General features: G+C 41.4%; 1 protein-coding gene across 2 annotated transcripts in view; it reads left to right on the forward strand.

The window, feature by feature from the left end:
* The window catches only part of LOC146798805 (uncharacterized), a 105,390-nt gene extending 90,426 nt beyond the window's left edge, over positions 1-14,964 (forward strand). For both annotated transcript variants that reach the window (XM_085626114.1, XM_085626115.1), the window contains 2 exons: positions 5,221-5,285; positions 12,304-14,964. In XM_085626114.1, coding sequence (XP_085482240.1) covers positions 5,221-5,285; positions 12,304-12,488 — 250 coding nt within the window. In that variant the 3' untranslated portion in view covers positions 12,489-14,964. The remainder of the gene's footprint in view (positions 1-5,220; positions 5,286-12,303) is intronic.
* The last annotated feature ends 4,375 nt before the right edge of the window (positions 14,965-19,339 follow it).

Raw genomic sequence — 19,339 nt, forward strand, 5'->3', positions numbered from 1 at the left:
AATCATTCTCGCTAACTGAGTGTCTGTCTCTCAGTGACCTGTGTCACTGCACAGCCTGGAGAACTCAAGGTACCCTGCTGATCTATCTGAAAGTAGAAACTGGTCATGTGCCTGGGGTGGGCCCAGTACTGCAGGTATATTGACCTTGTAGCGCATGGTCTGCAGTGCGTTCCCCCCTCTTCCCCTAAGCCCCCCTACTCCATTTCCAGTGTGGGGCAGCAGCACGTGGCACTGGTTCTTAACAGAGATGTACTGCCGCCTGCCCTCGTCCAAGTGAGTCGAAATCACGTCCCCTATGGTGACTGGTGAGGGCCGAGCCAGGATCAGAGACAAGAGTTTAAGTCTTCTGGTGGGCGGGAGACACAGATTCACCGGCTGGGAGGGGCAGCAAAGCCAGTGACCCTCCTGCAGGCAAATCTACTGGGAGAAGAGGCACAATCTCCTGCAGGCAGAGGGGGCTGCTCTTAAGAAAAAGGACCCTTCGGACGGCTGAGCTGTAGGGAAGGGCCTCTGGAGGGCAGACCCTCTGAAGACACAAGAGCCACCTTGAAGCCACTCTTGCATGTGTTTGGCTTCCCGTCTGAGCCGGAAAGGCGTGGTTTCTTCTCTTGCTTGCATTCTTAACGGATACTACGGGTTCTGGTTAATTTTATCTGAGGCATGGCACCGGCTATCCTAGCGTCCGTGAGGCTATCGCCAACCAGGCCATGCGAACCTCTATCAGACGTGTGTGCACCCATACAACAAAGCTGTCATACAGCATTTAAAAGCACAGGCATTTCTAAGAAGTGCTTGATGTAAATAATAATATTTAAAAAATGAATCGGGTGCCCCTAAGCATAAAATAAACGACCATTGTGTGAAGCGTGGTTACCCGAAAAGTATAAGCGTGTGCATGAATTACAAGAATATAACACGAAGCACAGAGTCCAAATTTCTTGATTACATTAAAGCACGCTAAGTGGGACTGTGACCTGCAACATGTACTGGGCTGGCCCACGAGTGTTTGGTGAAAAGCGCTCATAATAAAAAAAACTGGCATTGCAAAACTAAAAAGGTGCGCAAACCAAAGGGAAAATCCCTTTTGTGAAAGGATAGCTTAATCGGCCTATTCTCCAGAGGAGAAGCAAAGCACGAGAAGGTGGGACACAGAATGCAAAAACACCATTGAGCAGCAAGCTTTTGCGGGTGACTCTCTCCTTAACCAATCAGTAGCAAGGGGCGGAATGGAAGCTCAAATACTGAATACAGTATGTCTTCCAGACAGCGCATGTGCTGTCTAGACACAATCTAAACATAGAAACTGTGATTTTAGGCTTCTTGTATTTTTATACACTATAAATACACTGGTGCTATTGCTGCCAGTGTAATGTATTTTTTTTTCTGAATTTTATGTAGCGCGAACTTGACCCGAAGGTATCAGATATCAGAGCGCTTTACATGAGCACCAGTTGCGTTACATGAGGACACATTCATTTTTGTTAGGCACGAGGAGATTAAGTGATTTGGCCAGAATCACAGGATGTTGAGCGTCATTGCCGAGAAACGAACACGGTTCGCTAGATTTAAGGTCGACCCCCACTAGCCGTTAGGCCACATCCTCTCTTTACATAACTAGTTTCATTTGTTTAATATTTTAGGGCACAAAGAAGAAGATTTTGTTTTAAAAATATTACCCAAAGTAAATACCATGAATTTGCACAAGCATTATTGTCTGTGTTCCCCATCTATGGCAGCCTTGGCCATTGTACCGCTGGTCCACCCTTGCCACCAGTCACACTGTGGGTACAGAGATGCTTCTGTCCATTGTGCAACCTACCTATTTCTCGCTTTCTGAGTCCCTCACCCCTGACAGCGCTGCTGGAAAGTAGAGCAGGGAAAAAGAATCAGGGAGATAGTGGCACAAAGCAGGTAGGAGTGGGTAAGCTTGAGCAGCAGAGATCAGAGGTTCAGAACTGTGCTTTGAAAAACAGAATTATTTAAATGACATTCTCAGAGCAGTTAAGTTTAAAATCATGTTTTCTTTCACAAATATAAAGGCCATGATTATGAGTTGAGTAGAGTGAAACTCCCCTGTGGAATTTCACTACGCCTAATTGTAAGTGTGTTTGTGTTCTTTCACTAAATCTGGGCACTGGAGCATCAGGCCTTGGAATCACATTGGAAATGGACATCAGTGCAGCCCATCCCTAGTCCCCAGCTCCCACCCAACCCTCTAGTAAGGCATGGGAGAAGAGGCCATCCTGTTTCATGCATGACAACATCCTGCCCTTCACTTGCCCAAGGACACCGGCCACCTCACACACATTTACTATCTTACTTAGAGCCGGTGGCTAATATGTATGTTAAACTACACAGAATTGGGAATTCTATTCAGAATTCTGTCTGGAAAATTTGGGTTTGCACAGCTAATTTCTAACCTGTGGGCTTTTACTTGTATGAGGCGTACATGTGTGCAGAGATATCAGTCGGAAATGGAAATTCCGTCTACCTGGTATATGCCCATCTCTCTTGTTATTAGGCACAGTTTCCATTCCCGCAAAAGAGTCTCAGTTCCTATGTCTTCTCTTGCACACACAAGCACTACTGCTGTAATCCTTCCTGTATTCACATTTCTTTTTATTTTTGCACCATCTGCCTGTATCAACCTATTTTCTTTCTTTGGCTTTAACGTTTCCAATGACTGCCTCAAATCTGATCCAGTATTTGCAGATTTGCCCTTAAGACGATATTGTAAAACAAATAAATGTGTCAATGTAAGCAGAAGCATGGCATTGATTATGCCTGCACAAAAATCATCTGTCATTTGTTTATGATGTGATTATAATTCCTGTTACAATTTCCTTGCCTCTTACATGTTGTACTACACATTGTGAAAATGGAGCAATATGAAGCGAAAGAACATGATATGCAAGAAAAAAGCAACGTCCTTATTTCCATGCTGTTTCATGTGATTCTGACTTCTTTACCACAGCACACTCCATGTAACCCATTCAGAGAAAACAAATAGACAGATGTGAACAACATGACAAAGTAGATTCCTGAAAAGTGCAGGATATTGTGAAACACATGTCGGCTAATCAATAATGATATATAATTTTAATTGAGAATTGTACAGAACTTAATTAATTGGAGGAACAAATTGAATTTTTATTAATTGAAAATAAACAATTACCTTGTCCAAAAGTTGAAAGTAGTGACTCTCTTTATCAACTTTATTTAGGTTCAGTCAGCCATAAAAGTACACAGTGCAAAAGCTTTAAAAATACACAAAAACATAATAGATTTAAATCACAAATCATCTAGTACAAATGTATAAAACCAAATTATAGTTATAATCATGAATTGACAGTGAGGTACCACAATTCTAAGATTAAAAACAGAGGAACAAAACCCTGAAAAGAAGTCCTTAAAAGTGGGCTCATAAAGGGTCAGTTGTCATCCGGTTCGTCTAGGATATTTAATGGGTTGGGTAACTCAATAAGCACTCACTAGGGTAAGTAAAATAAAAATGTGCACTGCAGTAGTTAAGAGAAAACATTGAGAAACTGTAAAACATAAATGGGTCTCATTATATTAATGTATTTCTCCCAACAATATTTGTCCTAATATGCCAGATTAATTGTAGATAGTTGGGATTCAAATATACTATACAGGTCCTATCAACTTACTTACATATTCTTAGGGCGTTATGCTGATCTGTGAGCCCAAGAAGCCGGCAAAGAGGGTCTATCCAGCATGTTCGCTGCTTTTATAGGCTCAGCAAAATAATAATAAATGTTCCTTACTTTCAACTACGTGGCAGCCCATGAGACAAGATTAGAGGATTTATCATTTTTGTTCCAGGAGTTTGTAAAAGAAGCTAATGGCAAAACCCCAAGGCTAAATTTAATACACAAAGTTCTCACCAATGGGACATTAACATTATCCAAAAAATCTTTAAAATCTTGACCGCATTTAAAAGACAGATGTGCATCTGTAAGGCTGCCCGCGGCAACTATCGAAATTCTTGTACTAGTAACAACTTCCCAGTAGCCTACTTTAACAGTTTCCCTGGCATTTTCCATAATTGATGAAGGATCCAGCCAATATTCAGTCAATCCAAGTTTGAAAAAACAGGTTTTAGCATGATGTAGCCAAGGGATTGTTAGTGTCCGCTGATTTATCGGTATCTCATTAAGACAATCTCTGTGTGGGGCGAAATCCTCAGTTGTCCACAATCTAATAGAATAAAAGATAGGTTTTAAGCAGGCTATATCTGAAATTTGTCTTAGATTTAAATCAAACCTTAACGGTAAAAGCGAGGCACTTTTCGGAAGTCTCAATCGGGTTTTAAAAGTAGTAATTCATAGTGAGAGGTGTAACTTTTAGTTTTTATATGCCGTCTCCCCCAAATTAATTTTCAGTTGTAAGATGAAACTGAAAATCTATTTGAATGAAAAAAATGGGAACATGAAAGAAGATAAAAGGGTGTAAAGATGTTTTATACTCTTTTCAGTACACTATGCGACTATTTCTAATTGTGTAGGCAGTTTATTTGAAATGCCAGTAAAATATATCTCCCTTTAGTAAATATTTAGGAAAACTGGACAGAAAGAATTCAATGTTTTGCCTTTTTGCCTGAGTTTACTTGTCATTGTATATACTGCCTATTCTTAGAAGTTATTAATAACATGGAAATCTTCCTCCATAAACACTCTGTATGCAATAAATATGTTGATAGAATTAGATACAGCAGTCTTTAAATGTGAAAAAGCATTCCTTTATCTTTCTAAATAATGGAAAATACTTATTTTGTCAATTATCTGCATAGTTATGGGCAAGGTGTGTTGTTCTACTCCCATTTTACTTGTAGTAAACTGTAGATCAAACCATGAACGCAGTACATGGGCTGGTCAATGGCAGAGTCTGATGGGTTTGTCATGTGTATATTAGAAACGTGAGCATGGTTGGAAACCAGTCCCAGTTTTAGGGCCAGGGTGTAGATGTACCCTAAGGAGCCTCACCACTGAGGCACCACACTGCCCTTTACAAGCATCAACTCTTACCCCAGTTCCCCTTCTTTGCTGGTCAAACTACAGCTGTGGTTATTTAACAATTCAAATAAGAAGCTGAGCTCTTTCTGTATTGTTTTGCTTCATTATTTAATTCTATATATAAATGTTTTGGGTTGTAATATGTGTATCATGCAGACAAACCATATGCTTTTCTCCTCTGCAGGGTCATCAGGACAAAGTTGCAGCAGTCTCGCACCCAACAAGTTCCATCTTCTGCCTACAGCACTGGTGAGATAACTCTATTTTAATTACACTGTTAAACATATCTGCGTATGCTGAATCAATCTCATGAATCCATGCTCATATAGGGGCAGTTTCGATATCGGAGGCTTGCCTACCGCTAGTTGGAAGCTTTCTGACCGTGTTCGCAGGCTTTGCGACCAACATGGTTGGTTTGGGGTCCGACTGCTCTCTGAGTCCTACGGACGGGCGGAACCGCACCTTAATCCCCTATGGACAGCATTTCTGCCGTCAGGATTACGATGTCAGTTTCCCACAGCCTTTCCATGCCGGCCTTTTTTACACTGGAAGGTTGTCGGAAAGAGCCTTTTTCAGGGCCCCTAGCAGTGCCCCCTTGCCTCTGCGGCCTACGGTTGGTGGCCGAGGTGTACCTACAGTGCCCCCTGTAAATTCATGCACTGTGTGACAGGCACCATGGGGTGCCTGCCACAGGGTGCAGAGTTTTACACACACACTAATTTCTTTATGGGAGCCTGTATTATGGGCGCTTTACGGCCGTAACACAGGCTCCCATAGAGAAATGGGAGTATCCGACCGAACAGTGTTCGCACGGATCATAATCATGCGGTCGGAACCGCCGACCGGAGGTCAGTCAGTCCTGAGACGGTGTCGGTCGGAGGCAACTCCGACCGACATTGTAATAAGCCCCATAGAGTCTTGTATCATCTTGCAATGGCATAATATATTAACTAGTATTTCGCAATACTTTTGAAAGGTTTGTATGTCACTGATTTTGATTTTAAAAAGCTTTCACCTTGATAAAAAATAGAAGGCAAACCCCCAAATAGCATAGATATGGAACCAGAGCACTTTACAGGAGCAACAAACTAATTAGATTTAAATAATTTAGATGTCAAAATGCATGTGCTCCTATGCCCTAGCCCAACTGGAACACACTTGGTGGCTACCACAAGTTCTAATCATGTGTTTCCGCTAAGGAGATAGTGCAATATTTCCATAGAAAAATCGTAACCCACTCATATTCATCTACCTTGCATAGGCCCGCTTCCCTCTGCAGGGAATAAGTATTCACTGAATTGCAGTCCTTTTAATTTTTGATGCCAAATACACAGGCTCTTAAATTTGGGTCTTTGTTGGCAACCAATGCAAACTCTGGAGATGGTGCACCCCTGAAACATGCTTAGGGTGATTCATAAGTGGCGGAGCAGCACTGTTTTAAATAATTAGACGTTGGATTGTGTAAAACAGAAAACCTAAATACAAGGCATTACAATAATCCAATCAAGTTCCAGTTATGGCTTGGAAATGGGATAGTGAACGCATGCTGGGAGAAAAGGAAGAATTTTCCGTAAGGATTTTAACTGAACGATAACTCATATAAATTTAATCAGGTGCTTTTGAAATGAGAGGAGAATCAAAGATCAACCCAAGATTTCTCACCAAACTTACTGGCTCTGGGACAGGACCTAGAGAATCAGGCCACCAATTGGGAGTCCAAATAGAGGAGAAACACCCTAAGATCATAACCTCTGTTTTATCTTAGTTTAACCTCGGACAGTTGCTAGATAGTCAGTCTATCACAGTTTTTGATCAGGTATGATAATCGTAAGCAGAGACGCTCCTGACCATCCAAGTATGAGTAGAGGGTTTTCTATTTTAATGCTTGAAATAGGAGCAACCAGTGTAGGATTTTAAAAAAATAAGGAGCCACAGAAGCTTGTTTTGTTTCATTTCCCAGGAGCCATACCTGTTTCTAAAGAAGTAATGACAAAGCAGCCCAGAATTGGACTAATTTTAAAAGTTACTAAGTGAAATACATTTGCCCGGTGGGGGGCTTTGCAGAGCCCGATTTCACAGAAATATTTACCGTTGAAATTGTTTCTGGGTCCATACTCGCACATATCAAGAAATATGTATTGACACAGAAATCTCAGTCATTAGGGGAGACACAAAATCACCAGGCTAGGAAAAGGAAGAATAAATACCCTGAATTTTATCCACAAATATTTAGATAGTTCTTGAAACAATTCTCTCTCTGAGTTGTTGCTCGACACTGTTCGATTAGAGTAATAGTACACATTTTCTTAAATTGTGTTTTATAGTTCTTTAAAGCATCCTTGTATTTCACTTCATCTTCAAGCAGGTAATTTCTCCTCCAAGCACTCTCCAACAGCATGCAGGTTCATTTAGCTCTCTATTATATCAGGGAGCAGAAGGTACACATTATCTCCTCAACCAAACACTGCCATGATGTAAACTACCCACATTCATCTCACCATAACTTTACCACAAAATACACTATATTTAATAAAATATCCATGACTAATTTAACTCTGCTACAAAAACCTCCCAAAACCTTCACATTTTCATGGTTTAACAATTTTTTATTGAATTTGCCAACAAAATTATTCCAACAACCCCACCAGGCCAGCAGTAACCAAACATATGGAAAGTGAAAGAAAGAGAAATCAGCTTTGTATTATTCCATGGAATCACTTATAGAAAACCATACCAAACAGAGTGATAGAAGGAAGGGAAATTGGAAAAACCTGGAATTTTAGCCCAACAACTCACAACTCGAAAACTTCTCATATCGTTGAGTATACTCCTGTATCCTTACAATACAGCAAGAGTAAAAACAACCTGCCCCAGCGTGTAAAAGAAGTGTTTTCTTTATGCTTAGCTCCTTATAAGGGTAAAGAGATCAATTGCACACTTAGCAATATGCCCCAATATGTTCAAGTTCCAGTGGATGATGAATGTTCACTCCATCTTGCTAATAGAAAAGATATTGTGCCTTCAACCTGCAAGACTATATGATGGATGTCATTTTATTATAGCAGACTTTTAGTTTCAAGGTGTGCCACTGGCATGCTGTAATTAATGTAATCTGCAATCTGTATTCTGACTGGAGTCAGGAAAGATTAGGATCCTCTACATCAGTTTGACTGAATTTGTCAGCTTCATATACAATCATCTCTCTCTCTAGTGGCTGCCCAGCTCAGCAATCATGGTGCCCTTGGATTCCCAGGTCACTTTCAGGGTTCTGAATGGGAGTCTGTAAGTATTGTGAACCATGAGATTTGTTTGTCAAAATCTCCCTCTCAAGCATGCCTTGGAGCACTGCCAAAAGAGACCTTCCTCTTCATAATTGCCAGAGACCCCCAGATGAGCATTTGCAGCCTTCATTGTGTTCTCCAAAAATTCCACCTGTGCCTCCATATGGACTAGTCTGGGCAGCACAATGATCCTCAGGTCCTGTTGCACTGCATTTCCCGATTTCCGCTGAGGGATTGAAGACTTTACCTGGGAAGCTCAAGTCCTTCATCACCCCTTGTACCCACCCTCCATAATTTTCTCCAATCACTTGTCCAAGGATGGCACTCTGGCATCTGTTGAGGTCATGTTTTTCTTATGATTTGATTTAGACTTTATCAGTGTACAAATGTGACACAGTACCCTGCCCGCCAAACCCTCAGTCCGCCCACTTCTTTTAGAGACAGGTGGACCTTAAGTATTCCATCAACTAAGCCCCAGTTGGCTTTGTCCATGGAATACTTCCAACTTAGCAAGGACCGTCAGAGGAAGGTCATTACAACACCTGCCCAATTTAGGGTGGACAGTGTAATGTATTTTTCTCCTGAGCATCATCACTAGGAAAAATCTGATGGTGTTGGACAGAAAGAAAAATATAATGACCCCCACACCTTGGGAGAAAATCGCCAGCATGTGGGGGGGTCATTAATTTTTTGTTTTTCTAAAACAAACTCGCTGTGACAGCTGTTCCTTTCAGTGTACATAGATGTCTGCTGGGCATCCTCTCTAAATTTGGCAGGGAGTCTGCCACCCAGGCAGCCTTTGCTACGCCTGCTAAACTCTAAATCAGGCTCTTGGTGGCCATTGCTGAATTCTGCAGGTGACATTATGCTGGTAAAATGAGGAAGTCATTGTCTGTAATGCAAAAATCATGTTCTTCGACCATCACTACGCCAGGCCTTTCTTCTTCTAGGGCTGCTTTGAGCTCAGAGAAAGCCTCCTTGCTATGTGCCAAGCAAGCCCTGCCCACATCTTACATTTCACATCTCTAAATGTATTTCAACATAAATCTGTGTTTCAAATGTTTGTTCCCAAGTTCAAATAATGCCTTTTTTAATATTACCCTGACACAGAAGGAAGCTTAAAGTGAGTTTGAGTTAAAAAAAAGTTGGTATATCCACAGACTATGATACTTTATACATGTTATTTTGTTGGGCGCACCTATATAGTGCAGACCTAACCTACGATGGTTAGGTGCTTTACATAGGACAAAACTATGTGCTGAAACATGCTTGTTAGAGATGCATTTACTGTGAGCAGAATTCCTTGAGTCCTGTTCAATGTGTCATCGCCATCTTGCTTATTTTCCATAACTATTGATGATGTGTTACAGGAGTTATTATTTCCTGGGTTGTTGCATGAATTTTAGATTGGGGTTTGTATCTTTTTTCCTCGAAAATTGGAAATAATATTGTGAATGCTGGTATGTCATGAGTTTGCAATTACAGAACCCTTGTGGTTCCAGAGGGAGTCCGTAGAACTGTGACATAAGCATTAGAGCAGAGTGAAGTGAATGCAGGTTTAGAATGTGGGGTTCGCGGTTACAAGCAGAAGAATGAAGACTTGTTATACTAAGCTCCGTGCCTGTGGCGAAGTCATTGGCGTGTACCTGGGCTGTGGAGGATGCTATAACTGGTGACAAGATAGGGGATAAGTAACTCGAAGATCAACAGGGCTCTCCTAGAGACTTTGCCGTGGTCCAGCAAACTGCTCGTGCATGCCATGTGTGCCTCTGTCGAAGTGCGGAATCGACTTTTGGCGTACGTGGAGTCAAATCGCAACTCCTGCCAATGTGAAGCATTTAATAATAACAAAAGCTTTGCTGAGAAGCCTGCATATCGTTGGCCAAAAACTTGCTGGGAAGGCCTCAAAGAGAGGTACCGGGCTACTGCGCAACCTAAATCCTACCTCATATGGTGTGATAATACTACGAACAGAAGCACACTGCGAGGCAGAGATCAACCCGATGTCAGGCAGTACAAAGAGACGCTTACAAGCAGTGCAATTCAAATATAAGAAACGGTCATCTGCCTACCAGAACTGAGTAAAAAGAGCCATCATAGCACAGAGCTGGTTGGAGTGGCCCCAGAGGGAGCACCGCGGGGTTGTGCTTGCAGAGCTGTGCATACCCAGAGCAGCACAACACCAAAGCTGCCGGGTGGCCACTCAGAAAAACTCCAAAGGTCTCCTGAAAACAAAGGGCTCCCATGGAGACCAAGAGAGAGGTCAAGGTTCCACAGAATGTCCCAGAGGCCAGCACAGCACAGGGCCTTAGAGATAGTATGGATGGAGCAGGTCAGTGGACAGCATACAGTGTCTGACTGAACTCCACCCTCAGTGTTAGCCAATCTTGTAAATGGTTACAATGCCGCCACCTTCTTCAAACCACCACAGACATTCAATACTAGCAAAAACCTGAATATTGGCAACAGATTGGCTGCCTGGATAGAGACATTTGATGATTTCATTGATGAGATAGAAGCAGCAGATAAAGATTATCAAGTGCCTTAAGAATCTTGCTGTTGGAGGTGTAAAAGAAAGTACCTGCACATGTCCGTAGCAAACGGGTACTGTGGATAGTAAGTATGAGCACTTCTATGATGGTGGTTCGAAGGCTACACTGTAGTTTGGTTATAATAATTTCAGAATCCTTTTTATGTTCCATTTTTGTTATTCTTAATGGTTTTGATTTCATGTGCAATACTATTATAGTACAGTTTGTTCATTTATTAGAGTAGTTTGTTAAATCAGTGTTAAGCTGATCATCGAATGTGTTTTGCTGATAGAACCCTTAACCTCCAATTCCTGATTTACTGGTGGCGTATTGTCCTTAATTCCTTCTATATTATTTGACGTTGATATATTACAATGGGTGTTCAAATCTAAATCTTCGGAGGAATTTAACCTTTATGTTTCCATAATTTCATCTTATTCACTTATTAGTTCTGTTTCGCCAAGGGAATAATTAGAATTCCATAATCCACTGGGGTTTACTCCGTCTACACTAGGTGAATTCTCTTCTCTGACGTAAAGTGATTCAGAGTCTGAGTTTTTTGTTACTTGATACTGAGCTTGGTGGTTAATCTATAATGCAGTTGTTATTTGGTGATTAGAGTTTTTTTGATTGTTTGGTTCATTTCTTTCCTGTAGGACTGAAAATATTTTTTCCTTAAATTTCCAGTATTTTTCAGTTATGCTGGAACTCCGAGGTCTGTAATAAGTAACATTAAGGTTGTCTACAGTTTCGCCTCAGTGTGCCTTTTCTGATTATGTGTTAGATGAGGTGTTTGCATTTTTAAACCATTGCAATGGCCTCGTTGCTGCATTTTACCTATAGAATGATGATGGTTGTTTTTGTGCCTAGGAAGTAGTCACAAGGATTCTGACCGAGCAGCATATGTGCATATGGCACAGTGCTTCCCTGTTGGTTTAGCGGTGTGTAGTAAATTGCCCTAGTATAAGTTTCTTCAAGAATACCCTTATGAATAAATGTACCCCATTCAGTCACAAGCATATGTACAATAAACCAGTAGTGGGGTTGTATCAAATGTTTTGATCAGTCACGGAGTTCTCTTTTTGTACGCTAATTTCTTTCTTGTTGGCATCTTGTTCGATATGAAGTTTTTCTGTTACGTAATATCATCTGTAAATGTGAACAGAGCCTGCCTTCAGCCTTGCTAAAATCAGACCTCGCCCTTTTCTAAATTTCAGAAGTCTATGCTTATGAAAGTGAGCTATCTTAATTAAACCTAAACTCAGAGTAAAAAGAAGAGCACATTGCATTTTTAGTAGCAACAAGATCTGAAAGTTGTAATAGTTCCTGTAATGGCTCCAATGAAAGGGAACTGACTTCACTTCAGACATTTCATCAGACATAATGTTTTAATAATGCAAAAAGTATTTGTCATATCCTCATGAACTAATTTGTGTAATTCTCTCAATCCAACAGGGCATGGACGCAGAAATAAATCTAATTCAAGTAACCAGGAGGCTATTTTGAGACACTGGGACCATGTAATGTGTTCTCAGAAGATCGTGGTCCCCATTCTTGTGGGCAAAAATGAACCTACAAATGAAAAGACAAATCGCAAAGAAATTAATCAAATTGTACCAGAAACAACAAAAAAACAATAGAATGTGAAAGAAAGAAGATTCAGACAATCAGCAAACTTCAACCAACAATAACAACACTTCAACCAACAATAACAATCTCAAACAGTATGCAAAGAACATTCATATTGTGAATATGGTCAGATTTCATAAAATCCAGAATTCTTAAAGAGTCTAAACATCAACGCCTTGTTCTGCCTATGGGAAGTTCAGTTCTTGCTGTATATACTCCAACAAATCTTCAAAGGGGAGTAGAGACAATTGTGTTCTGAGTTGCAGACTCATTTTATGAATTCATCAGTATTGCGTGAACTCACCAATAAATAAAGGAGAGTGTGCAAAGAGTTTTAAACAACCGCCACATCTAATCGGTCATCATATAAATCAAACTACTGAGAAACCACGTTCCAGTTGCACGTCTAGGAGTCACTTCAGGCAACTGTCACATCTAATCCATCAATACACATACACATACACAAGTCAGAATCTTTTCAGTCAACTGTCCTAGGTAACCCTTGAAAGCACTGATGAGAATGTATTCACCTTTACTGCAAGAGCTAGTCCCACTTAAATTTATGGTTTTGAACTAAATCTAGAAAAACTGCTATGACTAGCCCCTCAACCCATAGCTCAAAAACAGCCATGCAGATCATAACTGGCACACCAAATGCGAAGCTCTGCACACAAAGTCCACATATGGTGGTGAACAGTAGGGGTTGCCAAAGGCCAAGCCTCGCGGTCACTGCCTGGGGGACAGTCAACCCCCGCTGCACACGGCTGAAAACCATTTGCTGCAAGTGTTGGTAAAGCCCAGCTTGCACCAAATTCTTTTTTCTTTAAATCTGGCTTAGAACTGTGAGACCCAAGGAAAGTCTACAGGACCCAGGAAGGGTCTAGGATTCACAAATCCAGCATAGGACTTGCAAATCATGTGATAGAAATCATTTTGAAATATTTAGTTTAATGCCAAGGGGACTCAATTTTGGCCATCTCAGAATGGGCCTGGAGGTCTGGGATGCTCACCTTCCGCTGATATGCTATTTATTTTGGTCCAACACTATTTTCAGTGCATCATATTGGGTAATGGCGGCCGCAACAGTATTTTTTTGTGATGGGCAGAGCACAAGTCTCTTTTTGGAGCACCCCCACATGGGTCTGCACTCTGCCCTCTTATGAACCTTTTTTTATTTTCCCATCACTATGCTCGATGCACAATTTGAGGGAAGAGTGGCGATAACAGACTTATTTCCGTGATTGGCAGCCAGTCAGAGCATGGCTAATTTGTAAATCTGCAGCCAGATTCTTGAATCTGCAGTGGACCTTAGGAGAAAAGGTTCCTTCACCCAATAGGGTGTATTTAATATTCTACTTGCATTTGGAAATATTCTATAGATTTACAATTTGCTAATGATTTACAACGTAGCAGTAGAGATAATTGTAACTTATTAAGTTTTTAAGATATTAGAAGACAAGACTGAGGAGAGCAAGGTAAACAATTCTACCTTAAATGGAACACACATCTAACTGCTACAATCCCCATTCATTTAAGCCATTCTGTCTGATGACGTACAACTGATCCTCTAAGTTAGTTTTTCTTCCCCTCTCTTTTTTAGAGCTTTGCACTCTGCTTAATCACCAGCTTGCCATTTACCCGAACCCCTTCTCCTGATATAAAAGCCTTGTAATACTCTGTCCCTTCTCAATATATCAGCACAGTATTTCTCACTCCTAGTACACTACATGCAAGCTAAATGATAACCACTCTTTGATTCACAATGATTATAGTTTCCCCCTTTCCTTCCTTTTTTGCATCACTAGGCACGGTGTTCCAATCCACTACAAATGCTGCTATACTTTTATATACGCTAAGAATGTTTGCACAGTTCCCTTTTTTATTCACCCCTATCCTATGCTTGCTATAATTTTTTGCGTGCATTTCTTTATGTTAGTTTTAGTGTCTTCTGCAGGACTATAAGAAGGGGGTGGTGCAGAGGTGGCATTATTCACCGGCCTCCGTGCTTTTTAATTTCACTGCAATAACACTGCAAAGGATATTTATAAACTTTGAAGCAAACTGGTCCTCTTTATTAACCATGAGAAATACACCATGGCTATACTGCTAGATTGGTCCAGTTGCAGGAATTGCCATGTTTTCTCTTACTGTGGAAATTACTTTTTATCTTAGAGGTGTGCATGCAATGTGGGGCACAGCATGAAATGTATGTCCTGATCACACAACAACTTCGGACATGCCCGGTCTTTTGTACATTGATTTGGTTATGTCTGGGAGTCTTATTCAAAATACATAACATTAAAATAAATTAAATTAAAAAAATTGTTAAAAATGGCAACTGTCCACCAGATGGAAGAAAGGTCTTCTGAGTTGTGGAAACTGTGAAACCTCAGAAGGGATTACAGGAGAATTTAAGGAGTGTTCCCTGTCCTGATACAGGACATGTGTGTTACAGATGTACCATGAATAAAAGACACCCTTAACCATACAACATGCCCCTCAGTTGCAAGAAGAATGATGTACTAAACTCTGTTTACCCAAGGAAGAAAATAGAAACACATTTCAATTAACACCTGAGGAAGAAACGATTAGTAAGGCAATCAAATATGACCGAAGAATATTACTACACACTGGGGCCGATTCCGACCCGGAAGGGCACCGAACGTGATCCGTCCGGAAAAACTATAAGCCTGGTCCGAACCTCTCCGTACGTCTCGGTCGTGAGCTAACCGTGGCATGCAATGAATGCGATTCACGACCGAGCCAGTACGATGCACGCGTCGGACAGCGTGTGCGAGCCGGAGTGTCCGGCTCGCAAATCGTCCAGGTGGTTGCCTTTGGGGGTCCGCGTCGGACCCCCTGTCACCCGCAGCCCTACAACTCGGACACAGGGGAGACCCATGGGTCTCCCCAACACAGGCATGTACAGTGCGGTTGGCACCGACACGTACCCACTGTAGGGGGTGCACTTGTCCACGACGTACCCATTCAGGCAATGGGAGCCCATGTATGCGTCGTACGACCGGCTCCCATTGACTTCTATGGGGGTCCAACCGAACCGAGTCCGGCAGCATACGGCCGCATCGTACTCGCTCGGTCAGACTGCAGGACTCCGGCTCAGTCGGAAAACACTCCTGATCCGGCTCGGTCAGAGTGCTTTCCAACCCGGATCGGAATCTGCCCCATAGTAGCAGCGAGGCATCTCTGATATTAAAGGTGTCTTGGCCAACAATGTACTCCCATAAAATTTGTCTGATTACTTGTTGGGGTCCTTCTAAGAAGGATGAGTGACTGGTGTAACACAAGTAGAAACGTCAGGTGATGATGAAACTGAAGGAAAGTACCCGTTATAATCATTCTTAAATACCAAGCAAGAGGATGTAAACCAGTCATCACCATACATGCGGGAAACGCAAACTGAGTAGCTGCATGTGTTAGTCTAAAGGTTTCTGACAAGGTGCCCAGTCTGGTGAGTAGATTGTAGGAGGCTAAGGTGTTGTCTTACTAGACCTTTCCTATTTAATTACTGATGGTGGCAGGCAGTCCACCAAAGTGCCTCTTGCATTGTCACTGAATACTGTCGGCACTTCCGCTGGATAAATACGTTGCATTCCCAAAAACACAGGAAGCAGAAACTGCCTTGCTCATGGCCACAGGGAGGGCCATACTCCTGAGGCAACCCTTAAATGGTTTCTGCATTGCAGAGGGTAGGGACGTAAAGGAACTTGTTCAGACCTGTTCCAGAATCCTCAGCAGTTTTCCCGCTGGTGCTTTTGGTGCGCCAATAGCCCTAAGAGGAGCTTCAGACACCGCAGGCAGATATCTATTTGTATGGATATGGAATTATGTATCATGAGCTTAGCTTCAAGTGAAACATTGTACAAAAAGGAGGGCTCTATGATATCAACTTTGGGTGCAAGGGTAATGGAGCTAAGAGACGGAGTAGTTTGAAAGATGGGAAGTATGATTTACAGTAGAACTGGGCAGACAAGAAAAAAGGGAGTCTGTAATTGAGAAGAGGTATCTCCATCAGAGGGTAGTCTAGCTCAGGTCCATGAGGTGTTATTTGAAGAGAAAGGAGTTGAGTTTCTTACAGGTAAGGATACAAAGACTACAATGAAGTTGGAAACCCTCTGTGCATTGCAGAAGAAGGCTTGCCCTTGTGTCTGCTCTTTCTTGTCTTGAGCATAGCAATGTTACTGTCGCAGGAGCTGCAAAATTTACCAGAGATCCCATGTTCTACACTTCCTTAATTGAAAGCTGGTTTTGTGTTCCAGTTTGCGAGAAACCACCCCATCACACCCCAGTCCCTCAGTGAATACCTCAACTGAGCTCCGTCCTTTTAATGAGTTCACCAAGTTGCCGGAGCAATACTCTTGCATCACTTGGTTGCCTAGCATCATGGGCTAATGAGTGATCATCAACCAGTTCTTTGTTGCTCTCCATGATGGAAAACAGTTTGAAGAAGCTTGGGACCTCCTGGATCCTCTACAAGACCAGTCCTTATTCTGAATTCCCAAGCCTAATTGGGCAGTGACCCCATGATTATTCCAGCATCTGTTTTCATTGAGAAGAACGATATTCGGTGGACTGAATCACTCCTTCAATTTGAAAACATGTTCTCTCTGAAACCTTCCCCACATTCAAGTGTCTGATGGTGGAACTGACTTTCAATGAACAATGTTTGTAACAGTTCACCACCCAGATGATCCAGTCCAACATTAATACCTTTCTAGGAGATGTAAGTATACAGTGGGGTATTTCAAATCACCCCCATAGCTTTCTTCTCTCCTGTTTGTGTATTACTGATGTGATGCTGCATTGAAAAAAATCCCTATCCTTGACAAATGGGCCATTCTCAAAATTCAATAGTGCCAATAAAGATAGCCATCTTCTCAATGACCCACTTCCTAATGTCTGGTTAGACCACTCATAATTCCATTCTTGTACTTTTGCAAATCCACAAACTGTAGGTCAGTCTAAAAGACTGAAGTCCTAGCTCCGTAATTCCAGAACCCTTGACCTCCCCAGGGTAGTCTCATGCATCTCGTCTACTCTTCATCTTGACTTAGAGGATCAGGAACTGAATGATGTTGCTGCCCTTTATTATGAAACAAATAGCTTAATATTACTCAAGGTGAAAGGCAAATAAATCTGTTCTGTAATATCCCAAGAAGCTAGATCAAGAGAAGCAAGATCCTAAACCAATGGAGAACATGTGACAGCAAAGCCCATTTCTACCTAGCCTACAAAATCTACCTACCACCTTACATCCAATAACAAGAAAGACATATTTGAAACCAACGTGATCTCTTTCAAATCAAATATTCATCATGCTAAAACTGAACAAAAAGCACAGTTTTGAGATCATAAAAGCAGCATCTGCACCTTCCATCACAGTTGTGGTTCCAGACAACCGTCTGTAAGTTTTGCCTTATTTCGGGGTTCCATTTTGTGTCCTCAAAAAATGTGTAAACAACCAGCTGGATTACTTGATCATAGACAAGCTCATTCTGGATGACCTTTTACCAGGTTTAACTATTTCTCTGCCAAGGTGTTTGTGCACCGCTGTACCATACCTTTTGTTTGAAGATCTGTGTTAGGATACTCAATCACATACATTTTGTGTCTTCTTGCACATCTGTGCAATCTACATTTTGACATCACATTCTTGGCTATGTTTAAGTGCAACCTCTGCATCAGTATATCATTGTACTCTGAAGGTAAAACATGGATTTTCTCGATTTTCTTAACAAAAATAAATTACAGATTGCCATGATTTTCTGGAGTCTGGAAAGGGGTTTTCTAGATGATGTGGTCTGCATTATCAATTACCAAAGATAAGAGCAGATCATTGAATTGTGGCTGTTTATTGTGAATGGTTCATATGATGACAGATGTAAAACGCAAGACTATAGGAAAAGTATAATAACTATAAACATTCTAATTCTGTAAAACCTAAGGTATCTACTGGTGTATTGGGGTAAGCCCTGATTTGTTTATGGGGAGAGCCCGTTTAACTCGAAGTTTGTCAGATTTTCTGCAATTTTCCCCAAATAGGGTAATTGCCTTCAGTATTCTTCACACAGGTACTGAATGCTGTGTGTGCCCCACATCTATGTTGCACTTAGTCTCTTGAGTGTGGGTGAATCACACATTTGTGCTTTTCAATAAGTATTGGGGTGACCACAGGCAATAAACTGGTTGCATTCATAAAATTTCCAAGGCATCTAAAAGGCAAGTGCTGGTATAGAGTGGCTTCCTGTGTTTTGGTTGTAGGTATCACCCCAGGGGGAAACATCCTTCACAATGCGGGCATTGCATCACAATGCCTTTACATCATGGGCATTAAAACGCAAGTCGTTACAACGACTTGCGCTGGATGGCGCTCTAACATAACGAATAGTATGATTTACTATTCCAACACCTTCCCTACCGTATGCAGACTGGAGTTGGAATAGTATATCATCGTTGTAACGACTTGCGTTGTAACAAACGCGATGTAAAGTACTGCGTTGTAAATGTATGCGTGGTAATGTCATACAAACCCCCCAGGGTCATATGTAAACTTACCAGCATCATATATACATGCATGGTGTGATTTATTTTTCTTATTGTAAATAATACACTCCTTCTCATCAAGGTCATCCAATGTAGTGTTTTTTCTGAAGACGTCACCAGTTTTTTGTTATTTACAGTTTGTTAGAATAATTGTCTATAATTGTCTATATCTACTACCTCACATTACTATGTTACCATGGACTGGCTTTTGAGACAACCGTTTGTACTGCAAGCTATCTCTTTTTATGTACAGAATGTAAATGCGAAGTCAATTAATTTTCTGTCCCTTATGCTTTGATGT

Source organism: Triturus cristatus, chromosome 9, assembly GCF_964204655.1.
Source record: "Triturus cristatus chromosome 9, aTriCri1.1, whole genome shotgun sequence".
Classification (NCBI taxonomy): domain Eukaryota; kingdom Metazoa; phylum Chordata; class Amphibia; order Caudata; family Salamandridae; genus Triturus; species Triturus cristatus.